Source organism: Bos taurus, chromosome 23 (genome assembly GCF_002263795.3).
Source record: "Bos taurus isolate L1 Dominette 01449 registration number 42190680 breed Hereford chromosome 23, ARS-UCD2.0, whole genome shotgun sequence".
NCBI lineage: Eukaryota > Metazoa > Chordata > Mammalia > Artiodactyla > Bovidae > Bos > Bos taurus.
The window spans coordinates 49,252,444-49,270,889 of record NC_037350.1 but is presented as its reverse complement, the minus strand read 5'-3'; the positions used below and the strand labels follow the sequence as shown (position 1 = coordinate 49,270,889).

Sequence of the window (18,446 nt, the reverse complement as noted above, 5' to 3'; positions counted from 1 at the left end):
TATGTAAGCAACTTGGAATCCCTTTTCCTGCTTGGTGGGTTTCTGAGTCTGGAACGTCAGAGCGCTAACCCCCTATTCTCATGGCCTGTTGTGGTTGCTTGACTGTAGTGGTGTTTAGTCCCTAAGTCGTATCCAACTCTTTACCACCCCGTGGACTGTAGCCCGCAAGGATCTTCTGTCCATGGAAATCTCCAGGCAAGAATACTGGAGTGAGTTGACAAGCCCTTCTCTAGGGGCTCTTCCTTGACCCAGGGATCACACCTAAGTCTCTGGCATTGGCAGGCATATTCTTTACCCTCTGAGCCACCAAGGAAGCCCCACATGACTGTGTGGGTAAGCCGAAAAAGGCCGTAGATAAAGCATATTTGGATTCTGGCAAAGCACTTGGGAAAGTCTCCTAAGATACCCTTATGAAAAGTTTAGGGCTGGATCGTTCATGTAGACGTATCTGAAAATTGCTGAATGAACATCTGCAAAACGCCTTGATGAATGAACATGCATGCACGGAAGGAGGTCTCTTGCTTCATTCCACAAGCCCCTGAAGCTGCCCCTCTGTTGTTCAGGGTTCTCTGCAAGCCCTGGGAAGAATGAAAGTCACGCCTCCAGCTTTTCTTCTGAGAGCCTCTTTTGTCTGTCTAGGGAGGCAGTGGGTTGGCCAGCGTGAAGAGAACGATGGCGAGCCTCACGGTAACTCCGGTTTAGGAAGCGGTTCAGCTGAAGCTCCGTTTCAGCAGCTCTTGGCCAGGCTGAATGAACACTGAGTCCCTGGGGCTCTTTGCTGTCTGAGTCGTCACTTGGCCCCCAGTCAGGTCCCTCCAAATCCCCAGGATGGGGAAGGCTTTCTGAACCATTACAGACGCTGAGAGTCAAGAAGAGATGATTCTGCGAGGTGTATTTTAGATTTGTAAAGATCTACCAATATGTCAGATGTGATAAAAAAAATTCTCTGTCTTCATTCGATCATCTCTGATCTCCCACGTTACAGATGGGTAGATGCTTATAGGAAAGCAAAATAGGAAAAAAAATTTAAAAAGGTAATGAAATCAAGGATGGGGAAAATCTAAGAGTAAAGTGAATCTAGGAAAGCCCCAGATATGTTTTGATTTTTAGAAAATTCTGTGTGTTACAGATTCACAAATACTCAGCCAAACTCTTAAATGAAGCACAAGTAATCTGCCAACCATCTAGTTAAAACAAATTGTGTGAATTATAATGAAATTCTTTCCAACCAAATACACATTTTTAATGGGAGGAAATGTACTCCAGAGGAACATTAAAAAGACACCAATCTGGGTCATCTCGGAGATGTGCAGCATTCCTCGCATAGTTATTCTGTAATGTTTGCTGTTGTTAGTTGCTAAGTCATGTCCAGCTCTTTTCTGACCCCCATGGACCCCCACCAGACTCCTCCGTCCATGGGATTTCCCAGACAAGAACACTGGAGTGGGTTGCTGTTTTCCTTCTCCAGGGAATCTTCCCGACCCAGAGCTTGAACTCATGTCTCCTGCATTGCAGGTGGATTCTTTACCACTGACCTACCTGGGAAGTCCCTATTCCGTAATTGTATTTGGGGATTACCTAGCTCAGCCCATTGTTTAGAAAGGGCTGGTGGCATTTAAAAGTCTAAACATCTCTGAAAATCTGTTCTAAGTGTCTAAAAGTTTTTCAGTGTGAATGTAAAAATTCAGACATTCAGAGTATTCACCCTACAATTGGCTGAAGCTCTTCTGGCTGAAACACAAGGTAATCATGCGTTCGGTTTGCAAAATGACTGCATATTGCTGTGAGCAGCTCTGCATGGCGAAGAGTATTTTCCCTGAAATTTGGTGCCAACTCTCAACTCTTTCCAAATGTTTTGATACAGTCTTGCACTGACATCCTTTTATGTACAGTTAGGAGATTCAAACTGTACTTCGTTAATTCAGCCCCCAAGCCCCCCTTGGCATTCCATGACACTTTTGCTGATATGAATTCCTTGTGGACCGATAGTCCGTATGGAAAGAACACCCCGGTCCTAGCCCCAGAGAGTGACCTTGGCCGATGTAGCCGCTTCACGAGAATGTTTATGGCCTGTTTTGGATACAGTAATTGGTTCTAAGACCCGGTCCAGCAGTGGGTTTTTGTGTTTCCCACGTTGACAATTGTGTGTCTCTAACCATATCTTACACCTGATACGTCTTCATTTAAGGTAAGTTTAATGTGTCATCATAAAATAAAAATAGTAGCAGAGAATATTTTAAAGTGGATTCACATCTAGTAATTTAGTGCTCAATGCCAAGTCGCTTCAGCTGTGTCCGACTCTTGGCAACCTTAGAACTGTAGCCCACCAGACTCCTCAGTCCATGGGCCTCTCCAGGTGAGAAGACTGGAGTAGGTTGCCATGCCCTCTTCTAGGGGATCTTCCCAACCCAGGGATCAAACCTGAGTATTACAGCTACCTGCCTTGGCAGGTGGGTTCTTTACCACTAGCGCCGCCTGGGAAGCCCTTTCAGTAATTTTAGAATAATGTTAATTACATTTGCCGAAGCACTCAATTTCAAGGTACAGGCTCTTAGATCTGTAATTTAGTTTTCTGTTGGATATTATTCAGGATAATTAAGCAGGAGCTGCTGCCACTGAGAAACACACTCAGAATCTGGGTAATTCAGCACCACCAGAGTTCCTGTCTTGCCCTCTTTGGGGCTGACTCTTCTGTTTGGTGGCTCAGCGTCGCAGACCCTCCCAGCCTGTGCCAGGCCATCCCCACCTGACATCCCCATCTGCATCCCCTGGCTGCAGGGTTGGGGAGAGGAGCCTGGAGGTGGCGCCCCGCCTCCTAGACACCGCACCCCTGAGCTACGTGCGCCCCCCCACACTTTGTGGATGAGAACCCGTCCTCGGCCCCGAGGGACGGTGTCAGGACCAGGAGGAGCCCAGGGGCAGTTTGCTGATCGGTCTGTTCTCTGCTGTGCTGCCTGGAGAGGAGTTGACAGCAGTAATAACAAACAGCTAGATTCTTAATCGTACAGGCTTTCTTGACTTTTAAATGAATTTTAATGACAAATTTTATTTGATTAACGTGACTTGTTGACACAGCCACACAAGCCAAGCTGTGTGATGGAAAACTGCAGGGACCCAGGTTATGGTGCTGGTTCTGCCTTTGTTAGTGTGTGCATTTGTATTTGCCATTTAAATTATTTCACCTCTTTTCTCTTTACACCCGAAATAATTAGCTCGTACCACGATCCCTTATAACTTCAATTTTTGAGTGTCTGTATTCTACTCACGGTCTACCACAGGTAAATGTTTTCACAACCAGGTTCTGCACGAAATAGAGGGAGTATGTTTGCAGTCTGTCTTTGCATCCTTTTTTGTTAACCAAGGATATAAAACGTTCACTCAGGAACCCAGAATTTAAACGTTCAACTCTGATTTCATTGGTTCATGTACGACTCTGAATCAGTTTAATTCAGCAAAGGTTTGATTGCCTGCTGCTATGCATAAGCGTTTTGCCGGGTGCTTGGCGTATGAAGACGAGTAGACTTGGCAGGCTTTGGTTCTGGGGTAACAAGTGCTCTAGCGTTGGAGACAGGAGTGCACAGATGAGTGCAGTGTGCTCTGGGAAGGGGGCGGCGGCTGGCCCAGCAGTTAACGGAGTGTGACTCTCTGCTCTGGGAAGGGGCACGGCGGCTGGCCCAGCAGTTAATGGAGTGTGACTCTGTGCTTGGCATAGCTCGGGGTAGGCGGGGGCATCTGAGCTGATTTCCAGGAAATTAAGACAGTCAGTGGGGAAGAGCGTGGCACGTGGGGAACAGGGGCATCTGAGCTGATTTCCGGGAAATTAAGACAGTCAGTTGGGAAGAGCGTGGCACGTGGGGAACAGGGGCATCTGAGCTGATTTCCGGGAAATTAAGACAGTCAGTTGGGAAGAGCGTGGCACGTGCGGAAACGCGGCAGGCGCTCTTGTTGGCACCAGAGCTGCCCTGTCCAGCGCAGCAGCCCTGGCCGCGTGTGGCTGTCATGCATGTGGAATGCAGTTCAAACGGAGAGTCCTGTAAGTGTGAAATATATACCAGGGTTTCAAATACTTGGTTCAAAAACGAATGTAACCTATCTCATGAATACTTTAAAAATTATCGATTACATGGTGCAATGAATATTTTAGATATAGTAGGTTAAGCATATTAATGAATTCCGCCTCCCCCGGCCCTGCCGTGTTCTATGTGGCCACTAGGAAATTTAAACCGCCTGTATGGCCTGTGTTCTGTTTCTGTTGGATGGGGCTGTTCTAGGGCACAGCTTGTGAAGGAAGACGTGGCCGGAGTTGCTGGGTCCCTTCACTGTCTACCTGAAAGTATCACAGCGTTGTTAATCAGCTGCTGTTGCTGCTGCTGAGTCGCTTCAGTCGTGTCCGACCCTGTGCGACCCCATGGACTGCAGCCCACCAGGCTTCCCCGTCCCTGGGATTCTCCAGGCAAGAACACTGGAGTGGGTTGCCATTTCCTTCTCCAATGCATGAAGTGAAAAGTGAAAGTGAAGTCGCTCTGTCGTGTCCGACTCCTTGCGACCCCATGGACTGCAGCCCACCAGGCTCCTCCATCCATGGGATTTTCCAGGCAAGAGTACTGGAGTGGGGATTCCAATACAAAATAAAAAGTTTAAAACCAAATGTCTAATAATGCAAAAAAAAAAAAAAAATCACACAAGAAAGTGGATTACCAATATTGAAAACTGAGTCTAGAAGATTTCACTCTGTTGTCTCTTAAATTCTTCTTATCAAATACCAAGAATAAATAGACTTCTCACTTAGAAAGTGTTGGTCACATGAGGAAATGAGTATTTAGACGCACTGGGGTGAGTGTATCAATACCATCAGTGTCACTTGCGTTTCCCCCTTTCTTCCTTGTGGCGCTGGAACGTCCAGACCTCCCTGCATGGCCTGCGGTCTGTTTCTATTGAATGAGGCTGTTCTGGGGCAGAGCCTGTGAAGGAGGGTGTGGCCGGAGTTGCTGATGGACGGTGGGCAGGGGTGGGTGTGGGTGGGATGTGCTGCCGGGTGGCTTCGGTGCTGCTCCCTAGTCAGCTCAGCCTTTATCTCTTTAAGCTGGAGAGCTTTCCATGGCAGAGTCACGGTCGCTGTGTGCGTGTTAGTCAGCCCCAGGCTTTGTGGTTGATGGGGCCTCTCCGGTGGCTCAGCAGTAAAGAGTCCACTTGCCAGTGCAAGAGATGTGGCTTCAGTCCCTGGGTGGGGAAGATGCCCTGGAGGAGGGCACGGCACCCCCTCCAGTGTTCTTGCCTGGAGAATCCCACGGACAGAGGAGCCTGGGGGGCTGCAGTCCACGGGGTCGCAGAGTCGGATACGACTAAGCGACTAGACAGCAACGAGTGGATGGTGCTGTGCTGGCTCTCAGCTGGAGGCTGGGTTACTCGCCAGGTGGCGGGGCCTGCCGTACCCAGAGGGCCAGAGAGGGGCTGCGTGCGGGCAGTGGCAGTAACGACGGAGGTCAGCAGTTGGAGTTCGGAACGAGGAGTCGCGGGGGGACTGCCGGTCTCTGTCTTGGGTGACTGGTGGGACGGTTCTATCACAGGCTGAGGCTTTCCAGTTTGGGGAAGCAGGATCTGCACTGGGGAGGGGGACAGTGCGTGTAGGTTGACGTGATTGGCCGTGGTACGTCGGCAGGTGCTTGGGTTGATAGAGCTGAAGCTCCGGCAAGAGGTCGGGGCTGGGGAGAGAGGCTTGGGAGTGCCCAGGTGGCAAGAAAACAGTGGGATTCTGTGTAGTTACCCGGAGGACTGAGGGTGGGGAGGACGGGAGGCAGTTGTGGCCCCCGGAGCGCTGAAGTATGCCCCAGAGCGGGACCCCTGGACAGGCAGGGACCTTGCCCTGGGCAGCCCCACCTCCAGAGCCGTGAGAAGGGAATTTTTAATGTCTCGTAACCACCAGTCTCTGGTACTTTGTTATAGCAGCCTGAACTAAGTTCCAGGAGGGAGCTTTGACTTTGGCAGGTAGGGTTCTTGTTGGTGTTGGTTTTTGCGAAGGTGAGTCCTGATAGAACAGAGTGTAGAGGCCGCAGTGCCATTCAGCTTGATCGTACTGAGGTGCTGATGGGGGCTGAAGACTGGACTCCGTGCACGTCAACTGCCCTTTCCAGAAGCTTGTCCAGAGGGAAGGGGCAACATATGCTAGAAGCAGGCTTCGGAGAGTTTGAAGGGAGAGCTTTCAACACGTAGATTGGTTGGCGAGAGGGGTGGTGATTTTGGACGCTGTTTGCTGGATGAAGCTTGGACATGGAAATTTCTCCGTCAGTCCTGTGCCCATGGCCCAGGAAGGAGGTATATAGTAAGGAGCTGCTGTGTATTCCAAGTTTCCCTTTTTCTCTGCTGTACTCTCAAAGACCGCATGACTCTGAGCCCGGTCCCCTATGTCATTTTAAAAAATTCGAACTAGAATAGGGGTCGCCTTGTGTTCTCAGATTTAGTTGACCCCACCGTGGGGTGTATTCCGTTACGTCTGGCTGGATGGATCTGGTGTGGTCTGCACCCTGAGCTCCTTTGAGAAAGTGGATGATTTGTCTGTTCATAGTTTTCCTGTGTCGCTTCGAATAAGCCAGTGAGATCAGAAGAGTGAATTCAAGCTCAGACGCTGTAACTGTCACCCAGGTGACTTTCTTAAAATTCAGTTTTGCTTCCTATTGGAGTGACCACTGTTGGGGTCTTCCTGCCAAAGAGTCCTGGCCAGTTCCCCACGACGCCCAGCTGTTAGCAGTTTGGGGAGGAGGTGGTGACAGTTCCTCTTGACCAAAGACAGAGATGTGCTCAATGACCCTGCCGCCCCCAAAGGTGAGAGGAATATGAGGATCCTAAAGTCAGTTCAGAGAGGAAGCCACCTGCCGCGGTGCTGCTGCTGGTGGCGGTTTCTGTAAGAAGGTCTTTGGTGGGGTTTGTAAGGCCTGAATGCAGGCATTGCAGGCAAGCCGTGGCGGGCCCCCCTACTCCATGTCCAGAGAGTCACGCTTCCCTCGGCTCTGGCTCCGCTGGGGACGGCCACGTCGAGCTCAAAGCTGCCCATCACAGCGGTGCTCATGTGTCTTGCCTTTAGACCAAATCACACAGTTCCTTCTCTCCATTTGGCAGCGGGTGACGGATGTGACCAGTTCTGCCCCTGTCCTTGAAGGGCACATTTTGAAAATTATTATTAAGAAAACTTTCAAGCGTTCTACAGAGCCCAGAGAATAATACAGTAGGTTCTCTGTTCACAACACCAGCTCATGAAATGACGAGAGAGAGGCCCAGTGGCCCAGCGGCGGGGGTGACCCTGTGCCTGCCTGCCTTCTTGTCCGCGGCTCTGATTGTCGGGCCGCAGCGTCTGCCAGTTGGACGAGTGAAAAATGGTGAAGCCATGCTTTTTTGAATTATCTCTGGATTTCCTGGGAAAAGACAACACGAAGAGGATAAGTTTGCAAAGAAATAGAGCTCCCCAAGGAAGTAAATTATCGATTAAAAATTCATGACAAATGTATTAAAACTGAAAATGAGAAAATATCGACGGATACATATGTCAGTGACCCAGAATATTTTGATTGTCCTGTTGCATTTTGATTGGTCACTGAGTGATGGATTTGGCCGCTGCCCCCAAGGGAGGCAGGGTGGGCTTACGTTTGACAGATGCTGTTAACCAGCAAGAGTGATGGCCACGCACCTGCTTCTCTCCTGATAGAATCACATCCGATGCAAGCTCAGGTTCTTAAAGGCTTTGCTTTAAAAAAAACAAAAGCAAACATATTCTTAGGAGTTCTTAGAAATCCTTTCTTTCCCTTTGTAAATTTTTTTTTTTGGCATGTGGGATCTTAGTTTTCTGACCACGGTCTCTGGTTCTCCATCCTCTCTGGGTCACCTGTTTTAGTGCTAAGTTCCTTAGACTTTCAAGTTTTGTTTTGTTTTGTTTTGTCTTACATTTTGGCAATTTCTTGTTTACTCAACAATTACCCAGTTTGCTCAGTTGTGTCTGACTCTGCAGCCCCATGGACTGTAGCCCACCAGGCTCCTTTTGTCCATGGGATTCTGCAGCAAAAATATTGGAGTGGGGTGCCATTCCCTTCTCCAGGGGAATCTTCCAGGGAACAAACCTGTGTCTCTTGTGTCTCTTGCATTGGCAGGCGGGTTCTTTACCAGTGAGCCACCGGGAAGCCCTTGCGGTGAAGGAACACCATTTTCTTAGTAACAGTTTATAAGCAGTGGGCTCTCTATAAATCTCCTCCAGAGTTTATTTGAAATGTTTATACTGAGCTAGCAAAATTATTTTTGTAGGACAAGGAAAAGTGGCATCGATCCCCAGAGTTTGGTGCCACTCAGAGGTTATATTGCTCTTCAGTGTGTCCAGATTCCTCTCACATCAGAAAGTCAGGGCTGATTAATTGTCAGGATAGACTGGGGCTGTGCTGAGCTAACAGAGGCCCTCCTGAAATCTTAGTGGTTTAATCCACTGATGGAGTCCTCTGTCCACAGCAATGCCATTTGGAATGTGTGGCCCCCAGATCCCCCGCAGCAGGGGAGGAGGGAGCTGGAGGGTCTCCAAGGAGTGGGGGGTCTCGCTTCCACCCACTTCGGTTCTAGGGGCTGGAGCTCGGTCACGTGGCCCCCAGGCTCTGCCCAGGGTGCAGAGGGTGGCGCAGGGCTTGATTTCCACGGAGCGTTTCCCCCATGGACACCCTTCCCACCGGCCTGGATGTGACCGGCCGGTTTGTTGATGAAAGGAACAGTCTGTGTCATCGTTCTGATGACCGATTTGGTCTGATTCACACATTATGTCACAGAACTTCCATGTGCTTACACCCGTGGGACTGTGTTTTTAGCTTTGCCAACCGATAGCTTATTTTTATCCAGCTCTGTTCCCATGTCCGTTTAAGTTCCCCCTCCATCTGCTTTTATCTCTCAAATTTTGTATCCAAAAGGCTAAAAATGCCTCGGATCCCTTGGGAAGAAGGGAGACAGTGGGCATGTTTAATTCCCGTGCTCCTATTTCCTTGTTCTATTCCCCGTCTCTTTCCTTCGGTTTAATACCATACGCCACTCTCTTTGGGGTCCAGAATAAACTATTTGAATATTTCGACTATCTGCATTACCTAGAGGCAGAGAAGGCAAGAGCAAGTCTGGGGGCTGGGAGGCAGAGAACCTCGGGAGGCCGTTTGCCTGAGGGGAGGAAGAAGGAAGGACAAGTAAACCACTTACAACACGGCAGTCAATGAGCCGGACTCAGTAGGTGTAATAAACCCTAAACCAGTTTTGTTTTTCACACCACTGCCTTCAGCAGGTTGTCTAATCTTCCTCCTCATTCAGGGTGAGGTTTCAAGCAGATCTCAGCCTTCTTGGTCGTTTTCAAGGGCGGTCCGGTCCAATGGCACAGCTTCCGTCTTCCGTCCAGCTTAGTCTTCCGTCCAGCTTAACGCTGCTTCCCTCCCTGGGCTCAGAACGGGGTGCAGGGGTGGGAGCTGGAAGGTGGTGACGGGGAGCGGGGGCAGCGGAGGAGAGCGCTGGGCGGGGAGGGGGGAAGCGAGGCGAGGCGAGGCCGGGAGAGGGCTTCTGTCACCGGAGAGCTGGAGCTCGGCGGCGGTGGTGGCTTCCGGGAGTGGCCAGTGTCCAAATGCTGACTTTTTTTCCTCAGAGGACTAAGATCCCGCTCGCTGCATGGCCAAAAAGAAAAAAGAAACAGCTTGGCATCAGCCTGGCAGTCCTGAAGGGAACTGAACTGTGTGTTCGGGCCCGCCTTAAAGGCTGGCTCTTCTCTGGGTGTAGGTGGTCACTAAGGAGATGGTCTCCTGCCGTGGAGACCACAGGCATGCCACTCTATAAACTGTAGACTGGGAGCAAGCCAAGGAAGGAAATAGCATCTTTCTAAGATTCTCCTATCGATTCGTTCTCTTTTTGGAAAGGTCAGAGAATACATCCACAGCAGTGAGACGACCCAATTAATGCTGCTGCTGCCACGTTGCTTCAGTTGTGTCCAACTCAGTGCGACCCCATAGACGGCAGCCCACCAGGCTCCCCCGTCCCTGGGATTCTCCAGGCAAGAACACTGGAGTGGGTTGCCATTTCCTTCTCCAATGCATGAAAGTGAAAGTGAAGTCGCTCAGTCGTGTCTGACTCTTCGAAACCCCATGGACTGCAGCCTACCCGGCTCCTCCGCCCATGGGATTTTCCAGGCAAGCGTACTGGAGTGGGGTGCCATCGCCTTCTCTGACACAATTAGTATCTACCCAATTCCAGCCAGTGATGAGCTCATCCAGCTCTCGTGTGTTGACAGGGGAGGTGGATGCTGCGGGTGGACAGGTGCAGAACAGAGCTGACGTCAGGGACGCGAGTTTCCAGCCAGTCTCAGTGGAGGCAAAGAGGTGCTTCTCAGCTTTTCCTCCGGGGATGGAATCCTGTTGGATTTTTAGTTTGTTTTATATGTCGTCTTTTAATTATGTTTCAGATAATGATGAAGAGAGATGCAATTTGGTTATGAGAGTAAATCTTAAAAGGCTCAGTGGCTCCTTTATCTACTGCCGAAAACAACTCCCACCAGGAAAGAGGGTTCCATTAATTGTCATTACTCGGGAATTACGGAATTAGAGCTGCTGACATTTCTTTTATCATTTGTATATTTAAGTGACAGTGGCATTACTTACTCTAAATTAAGTTCCTTTCACGGTTAAAAAATTATAAGTGTGACAAGAAATAGAGCACTGTTAACTTTTATTTTGGAACGCTGTCTTTCTAACGGAGGTAAAGGTACAGCTTTCAGACTAGAAGGCAGGAGGGTTATTCCTTGGCTTTGTAACAGAAGGGAATAGATAAGTGCATCGAAGTTAATTCTCCAGGAGTTTCAATAAGGGGATGGAACATTTAAAGGGCTTCCTGGGTGGCTCAGTGATAAAGAACCTGCCTGTAGTGCGGGAGATGTGGGTTTGATCCCTGAGTTGGGAAGATCCTCTGGAGAAGGGCATGGCAATCCCCTCCAGTATTACCGCCTGGGGAATCCCATGGACAGAGGAGCCTGGAGGGGGAGGCTACAGCCCCTGGGGTCACAGGTCGGACACGACTGATGGGACTTAGCACGCGCGCCACACTCAGAAGGAAGAGAACACTCTCCCACGGGGCTTCCCCCTGGCAGCCGGGCCTGGGCTGGGTTACTCTTGCCACTTGGAGCCTCCCTGTGCATCTGACTCATGGTCAGTGGAGTCAGAGCCACAAGGCCCGTGGGATCTGTGGGCAGGCCAGCGCTGGCCCAAGGCCGCCTCCCTCCCGCCATTTGGGCTCCCGGGGTTACAGTCCCTGTTTGCTCCTTCCTTCCTGAAAGACATCTCAGTTCTAGGCGACTTGTTGCCTGTGGCCCAGTTTTGATGGCTCTTGTTAATAAGGCACCTTAACAATATCTGTGAAGCAGGTGGAAGCGTGTCCCAGCACTGACCGTTCTGCATGGAGTTTGACAGGCTTCCTTGAGTACCTGTTACGGACGTGGGTCAATCACATTCTGAAACTTGGTGTATGTAGAGTCCCCATTTAGTTGAAAGTGATTGTAATTGATGATTATCTTAGTGCATGTAACATGTGATTCGGTTTTTATAAAGTCTCCCATACACATTGTGGAATTATATTGTTACCTGAAGTTCTGTGTGTAATTCAGGCAATTCAAAACAGAATAACAGCACTCAAAGAAAAGCAACTTCTGCCTCAACAATGGAAGATGAGCGAAGCTAGTGAACTGTTAAGGGGCCAGTGTTTGCTCACTGAAAACCTGTGCTGGCAGGGCGCTGCACAGTAGTCCTTGATTCTCCTGAGTTCTAGGGCCTTAGATTGAAATGGGAGGGAAAGGGTTAAAGGAGAAAACTGCTGTCGTTTGGTGGCCAAAGGGAGGTATCGGAGGTAGGATGTGAGTCGTCGGTGGGTTATACTCCAGTTAGTGTATTTAGATTTTTGTTGTTACTGTTTAGTCCCTGAGTTGAGTCCAGCTCTTTGTGTCCCCATGGACTGCAGCGGGCCAAGCTCCTCTGTCCTCTGCCATCTCTCAGAGTTTGCTCAAACTCCCGTCAGCTGAGTCGGTGATGCCATCCAACCATCTCATCCTCTGTCACCCTGTTCTCTTCCTGCCCTCCCTCAGTCTTTCCCAGCATCAGAGTCTTTTCCAATGAGTTGGCTCTTCACATCAGGTGGCCAAAGTATTAGAGCTGTTCTTTAGTTTTTAACTCTTCGTAAATGCTAAGCAAGGCAAGGCTGTTCCCTTGATATTTTCAAAAGGCTCTAGACCACCCTGTACTGTCGTCAGCTTGGTCAACTCAACTCCGTTTCACGTCTCTGCTGCTGTGTGTTCCCCCCTTGTGGGAAGGATGTGGATTTTTAGGACATAGGTCCCTGAAGGGAACTGGAGACGTTATGAGGAGCGTTCTGGCTGGACACAACCCTGCCCTGGGGCATTGGTTCAGGCGCTGCTGGTCAGCATTTGCGCCAAAAATCGCTAATGAGAACTAATGGGCCCCTCTGTACACACAGCTCAGGGACCTCGACTCCACGCTCTGTGGTGACCGAAATGGGAAGGAAGTCCAAAAACAAGACGGGGTGTATGTACATGCAGCCGACTCTCTTTACTGTGCAGCAGAAACTAACTCAACATGGTAGAGCAGCTGGAGACAATAGAAACTTCCTTAAAAAATGACCCATTAAAACAACAACAACAACAACAAAAGCTTCCGTTACAATGTTGATTAGAATCCAGCCCAGCTCAGCCCATACGAAGGAACCGGGTTTTCGTGGCCTGTAGAGCCTAGTCCCAGGCTGTTCGCGCCCATGGTAAAGTTCTCTTCAAAGAGGGCTGCCTCTGGACCGTGTGAAGGACTTGCCGACCGAAGCGCGTGGAGCCGAGGCTGAACACACCTAGAGAAAGTTCTCAGGCGGGAGAGCAGTCTCTGGGCTCAGCTCGAAAAGTCAATCATCCGGTGACAAGCCTCTGCGGAAGCGGCTCAAGAATTGTAGCAGGAACATGGGGGATCAAGGACTCAGTCTGTGACAGGGGGAAAGAAATCAGAATTTATGTAGCTGCACTGGCCTTCCCAGGCCTGCCTGTGGACGCGTGTGTCACACTGGGATGCTGCGGGCTTCTGTCCCTGTGTGGCTGTCTTCACAACTAACGGTCAAGGGCAGTGGAGGCTTTTTGTCCCCAGCAGCTACTCCACACGAGCCCTGTCAGCTCACGCTGCAGGCCCCGTGTGTACTGGTCAGGACCACTGTGAAAGGCACGCTCAGAGTGACGAAAAGCCTTCAGAAAAGCCTGCTGATATTTTTAAGCAACTACTTATGCAAATCATTTTAGTAGCTTTCATGGAATAATGACTAAGTCCATCAGGAAACGAGCAGTTACAAAGCAAAAAGCACACAAACATAAGCATAAGTGGAAGGGAAGTCTCTTATGTTTTGAAATACTTTGAACAGAGCCTCTTGAAGTTAATGTTTCATTGGATATATACTTGACGTAAAAAAATTAAATAAAAGGTAGATTTGAGTCCCAGTGTCTGTGATCTTGCTAAAGTGGTGTTTATTTTTTAAACATAGCTAAGAATACCAGTCTGACATCCCCTCTAGGGTCGTTGTGAGGATCAGAGTCAAGATAATTGAGGTGAAGTACTTTGTAACTGGTAAAGTCCTATAAAATATGAATACTAATTGCTAGGTTGTTTCAGCGTTTCTTGTCACAGTTATTTTGGGAAAGTGTCATTTCATTGAGCCAAAGAATTCCTACAAATCAGCCACTATTGACAGGGAAGTACTTAATATAATAAAAATATTTTTGCAGTATGTAATGGTTAAACGTTTTAATTTGACCCTGGGCTTTGCCAGGTGGCTCAGACGATAAAGAATCTGCCTGCAATGTAGGAGACCTGGGTTCGATCCCTGAGATTCCCTGGAGGAGGGCATGGCAATCCACTGCAGTGTTCCTGCCTGGAGAATCCCATGGACAGAGGAGCCTGGCAGGCTGCAGTCCATGGGATCACAAAGAGTCAGACATGATGGAGCGACTAACACAGTTTTCACTTTTGCAGCAGAGCAGCCTGTGAGAGGAAACGTGGGGTGCAGGGTTCAGTCACTGGGGAAGAAAGTGAGATGGAGGAGGAGGGGTTGGTGCAGAAGCAGCTCAGATGCTGGGTCCCGGAAGCCACTGGCCTGTCTGGACGAGGCGGTGACGGTGAAGAAGGCAAGGGGAGGGGACAGGGCATTCTGTTTTCCGGTTACTCCTTTTTGAGTCCCAGTCGCTTCTTTCTGAGGCGTCTTTTCAGAAATAGCATCTCGCATATCACCTCATACTGTGATAGATAAACTCTCTCACGGATTTAAAGTCACTGCCTGCATCAAAAACTTCATTTTTAAGTATGAAATTCTTCCATTAACAACCCGTTTAAATGAAGTCAATAAGTTAAAAAGTGGAAAAGTCTCTGAGCCCCGGTTTCCTGTTGCTCACTCCTTTCCTCTCTGTGTGTGAGCCCTTGTATGCGCGCGGGAAGCTGGTCCAGCCCCCCAGGGGTGTCAGTGATGGAAGCCAGCCCCCATTCCCAGCCCGCAGATCAGACGCTGCCCACAGAATCCGACAGCAAACAGTAAACGCGACAAATGTGAAAAGTTGTGGAGTCTTAGAAGGTGGTGTTCTCTGAAGAAAACAGAGCAGAGTAAGGGGATTCGTTGCTGAAAATCCTTCTAAGAAGGTCAGCTTCCGTATAAAACTGAAATCATGAGATAGGAGTCCGGAGATGGGAAGTTCAAAAGCAGGAAGAGGAGGAGGAGGAGGAGGACACCTAACTGCCTCCCATCTGGAACATTCTATTTAACTGAGGGTGCTTCTTTCCAGTCAGTTTTCTGCTCCAGAGATTTTCGTTTACTGGAACCTTCCAGTTCTGGAATGTAGAAAAAAAGGGGAAAAAAAATGCTGCCTTAAAACCCTGTCAGCCCAGGAGCACCCGGCAACAGATTACCGCTGAGGAGTGCCGAAGGCCTGAGAATTAGACCTGCCCAGATGACGGTGCCTCCGAGTGTCTGGTTAGTTATGGCTCTCTCTCTTCCATAAAGAATTGAGGTGCCGTGTAAAAGTATGTGCAGGAGGATAGAATAAGTAGTTCAGATAATCAGGACGAAGAGGATGTAAGGATAAGAAAGTGGAACTGGAGCGAGAGACGCACAGGGCCGAGTCACCATTCTCAGAGGTGACCCGTAAGGATGGCTGTGCGCTTCCACGGGGCAGAGTGAGGAGTGAGCATCAGTTATGTAAAGTTGAGATACCCTCACAGTGAAAACGATCCAGTTGTTTGGGAGAAGAAAAGAAGCTTTTCCTGTTAGCGTTTTCTCAGACCTGAGATCAGTTTATTTCATGAAGACTTGTAGGGACGACTCAGTGACCTAGTGACCAGCACTCTGGACAAGGAGCTCCTGCACCTTCCGAACGTGATGGGCCAGACAGCTCAGAGGTGGTGGTTTAGTTGCTCAGTCGTGTCCAACTCTTGCGACCCTATGGACTGCAGCCCGCCAGGCTCCTCTGTCCATGGGATTCTCCAGGTAAGAATCCTGGAGTGGGTTGCCATTTTGCAGGGGTGCAATTCAGAAGAGGCAGATCTCAATGGGACCAAAGCAAAGTGTTTCAAAAATAGAATTTGATGCAGCTCAGCCCATAGACGTCCTTCCTTGCAGCCCTTCCTGGTGATTGGCCGTCAGCAGCAGGCTTTGCAGTAAGAATGAGTGTGAGTCAGAGGTGGTGGGCAGTGGAGGAAGCTGGAGGCTGCTCCTCCTGAGGGCCTCGTCCTTGAGCGTCCACGTACGAGGTGCTGCGGTCTTAGGTGCCGACGGGATGGCCCCTCGCTGCTCTGCGTCCGGGGTCCTCTCAGGCCTGTCCTCATTGGCAGCCAGGAGGCCCCCGCGTCACACCCACCCTGACTTTTTGTATATTGTGATCTTCCTAAATGCATCTCTTGGTTACCTTTCAAATATGATGTGGGCTTGCTTAGTCGCCTCAGTCGTGTCCTAAATGCATCTCTTGGTTACTTTTCAAATACGATGCGGGCCTGCTTAGTCCCTTCAGTCGTGTCCGACTCTTTGCGACCCCATGGACTATAGCCCTCCAGGTTCCTCTGTCCATGGGATCCTCCAGGCAAGAATCCTGGGGTGGGTTACTGTGGCCTCCTCCAGGGCATCTTCCCAACCCAGGGATTGAACCTGCCTCTCTTAGGTCTCCTGCATTAACAGGTGGGTTCTTTACCACTAGCTTCACAGGGGAGGCCCTTTGTTCTTATAACCTCACCGGAATAGACAGAAGTTATTTCATTCAGCCGTGAGAATTTTTATCTGAAATGTTTCTTCTCACGCGTTATATAAAAGGCGTATATAAAAGCCTGTTCTCCATTCGCCCAGTTACTTCCCCTAAAAGGACAGACGGCTACTGCTTTTTTTTTTTTCTATCCATAATATTCCACTGTATGGATATAGTGGGGTTTATTCAAGCCGCGTCCTTCATGGACGCTTGGGTTGTTTACTGTCTTGTTATAAACAATGCTCCAGTAAACAGCCTTATACATCCGTGGCTTCCTGTGCGTGGGAAGCAGCCTGGTGGTCAAAGTGGCAGAGTGGTGTGTCTGTGACTGAGGACGGCAACAGGGTGATGCTCCTTGGGTCTGGGGGTGAAAAGCCCCCACACGCGCCTGCTCTCAGCATATGAAAGGCCGTGGTTTCCCTTGGCTTTGGTGTCAAGTATGCGATGAGGTGTTTTTATTTTTGCCAGTCAAATAAATAAAAAATGGTAATCTGGTGCACTTTTGTTTTTCTTAAGTAAACTTTTCATTTGCTTAAGAATCATTTTTTTTCTCCCTTTTTGTGCACATCTTCCTATTCTTTGCCTGTCTGAATAATGAGGTTGTTTTTCTTTTTCTTACCTACCGTTGGGGGCTGCATGTCGTTCTTATCGTGCTCTAGGAAAGTTTCAGCGGATAAGGAAGCTGGGGAGGGTAATGAATGAAAGAAGCAGAGCTAAGAACTAAAAACTGCTGCATGTTAAATAGATTCAAATACACTAAACCTACTGTTCTTTCAGCTGTGGGTGCTGGGCTCAGATGGTTGGCTTTATCTAAAAATTTTATAATAAAATGTAAAGGATTTAATAATTAAGGAAAAAGTCTAACTCACAGAGCAACATTAATATTCCACCTATCTTTGATTAATTTGCGAAGACAGTTCAGAAACATGTTTTAAACATATTTTAAAACTATTAACCTCATAATCTTTGAACATCACACTTTATCATCATTATTTTTATTTTACATTACAAGCCTTATTTGTCCCTATATTAAAGAGTGGTATCATAGTACATACTCATTTTCAGATAGACATTTTTAATAAGCTCATGATAAACATTCACTGTGTAAACGCACCTTGCCTCTGGTCGCCACCCGCTGAGGTCCTGTCCGGGTGTCAGGAGTGGGATGGACCTGCGGCCCCTCGTGCCCTTAAACCCTCTTTCTGGTCTCCTCTCCCCACTGCAGCCGGAGCTCAGGACCGGATCGGCTGGGCCTTCGGGCTGGGGCTGGAGCGGCTGGCCATGATCCTCTACGACATCCCCGACATCCGCCTCTTCTGGAGTCAGGATGAGCGCTTCCTGAAGCAGTTCCGCGTGCCGGACATCAACCAGAAGGTGACGTTCCAGGTGAGTGCGGCGGGCGTCCCGTGAGCACAGTGACGGGTCACGCGCCGTAAAGAGTACCAGTGAGTTTAAAGGTAATGTGACCTTGGAAAGTGTTTTCAATAGAGATTCATAAACACACAAGATCCATGGACCTTCTAAAATTATATACTGATAAAAGGGGATTTATCAAGCCTGTTAGTCTAAGCAGGGAACCAACTTTGGGTTCATTAATGTCTGTTTTTCATGAAATATCCATCTTTATCACTGATGATACTTTTACAGTTCAGTTTTTTTTTTTTTAATGCTAATCTAGACACATTGATTTTCTTACGATTAGTGTTTGAAATGTGCATTTTTTTCATCATTTTATTTTCAGTTTCTGTCTTTATATTAAAAGCATGTCTCTTGTAAACATCTGGGTCTTTTGTAAACCCATATTTAATTGGGGTGTTGACTCTTTGTTACACTCAGTATATTACATGGGATATTCTTGGGGTTAATTTTTATTATATCTTTAATTCTTATCCATTTTCCTTTTCTGTTCTTTTTCTTTATTTGGAAATTGAGGTTTTGTGCGGGGGGTTGTTTGTATTATATTTTATTACTCTATTGCTGTTTAGTTTCTCAATTTTATATTATTTTTAAGTGGTTATTCTACATTACAGTAGGCATAATTAACTCATCACACTTTACCTTGAGTAACCAGAGTACTACAACTCCATGAAACATTTAATGTTACAATACTGTGATTCTGTTTACTCTTTTTCTTGATTACTGTCAT

At 48.4% G+C, this 18,446-nt stretch overlaps 1 protein-coding gene across 12 annotated transcripts in view; it reads left to right on the top strand.

The window, feature by feature from the left end:
• FARS2 (phenylalanyl-tRNA synthetase 2, mitochondrial) overlaps window positions 1-18,446 on the top strand; it is a 305,944-nt gene that overhangs the window by 146,568 nt on the left and 140,930 nt on the right. For all 12 annotated transcript variants that reach the window (XM_024983442.2, XM_024983449.2, XM_059880242.1 and 9 more), the window contains 1 exon segment: window positions 17,526-17,686. In XM_024983442.2, coding sequence (XP_024839210.1) covers window positions 17,526-17,686 — 161 coding nt within the window.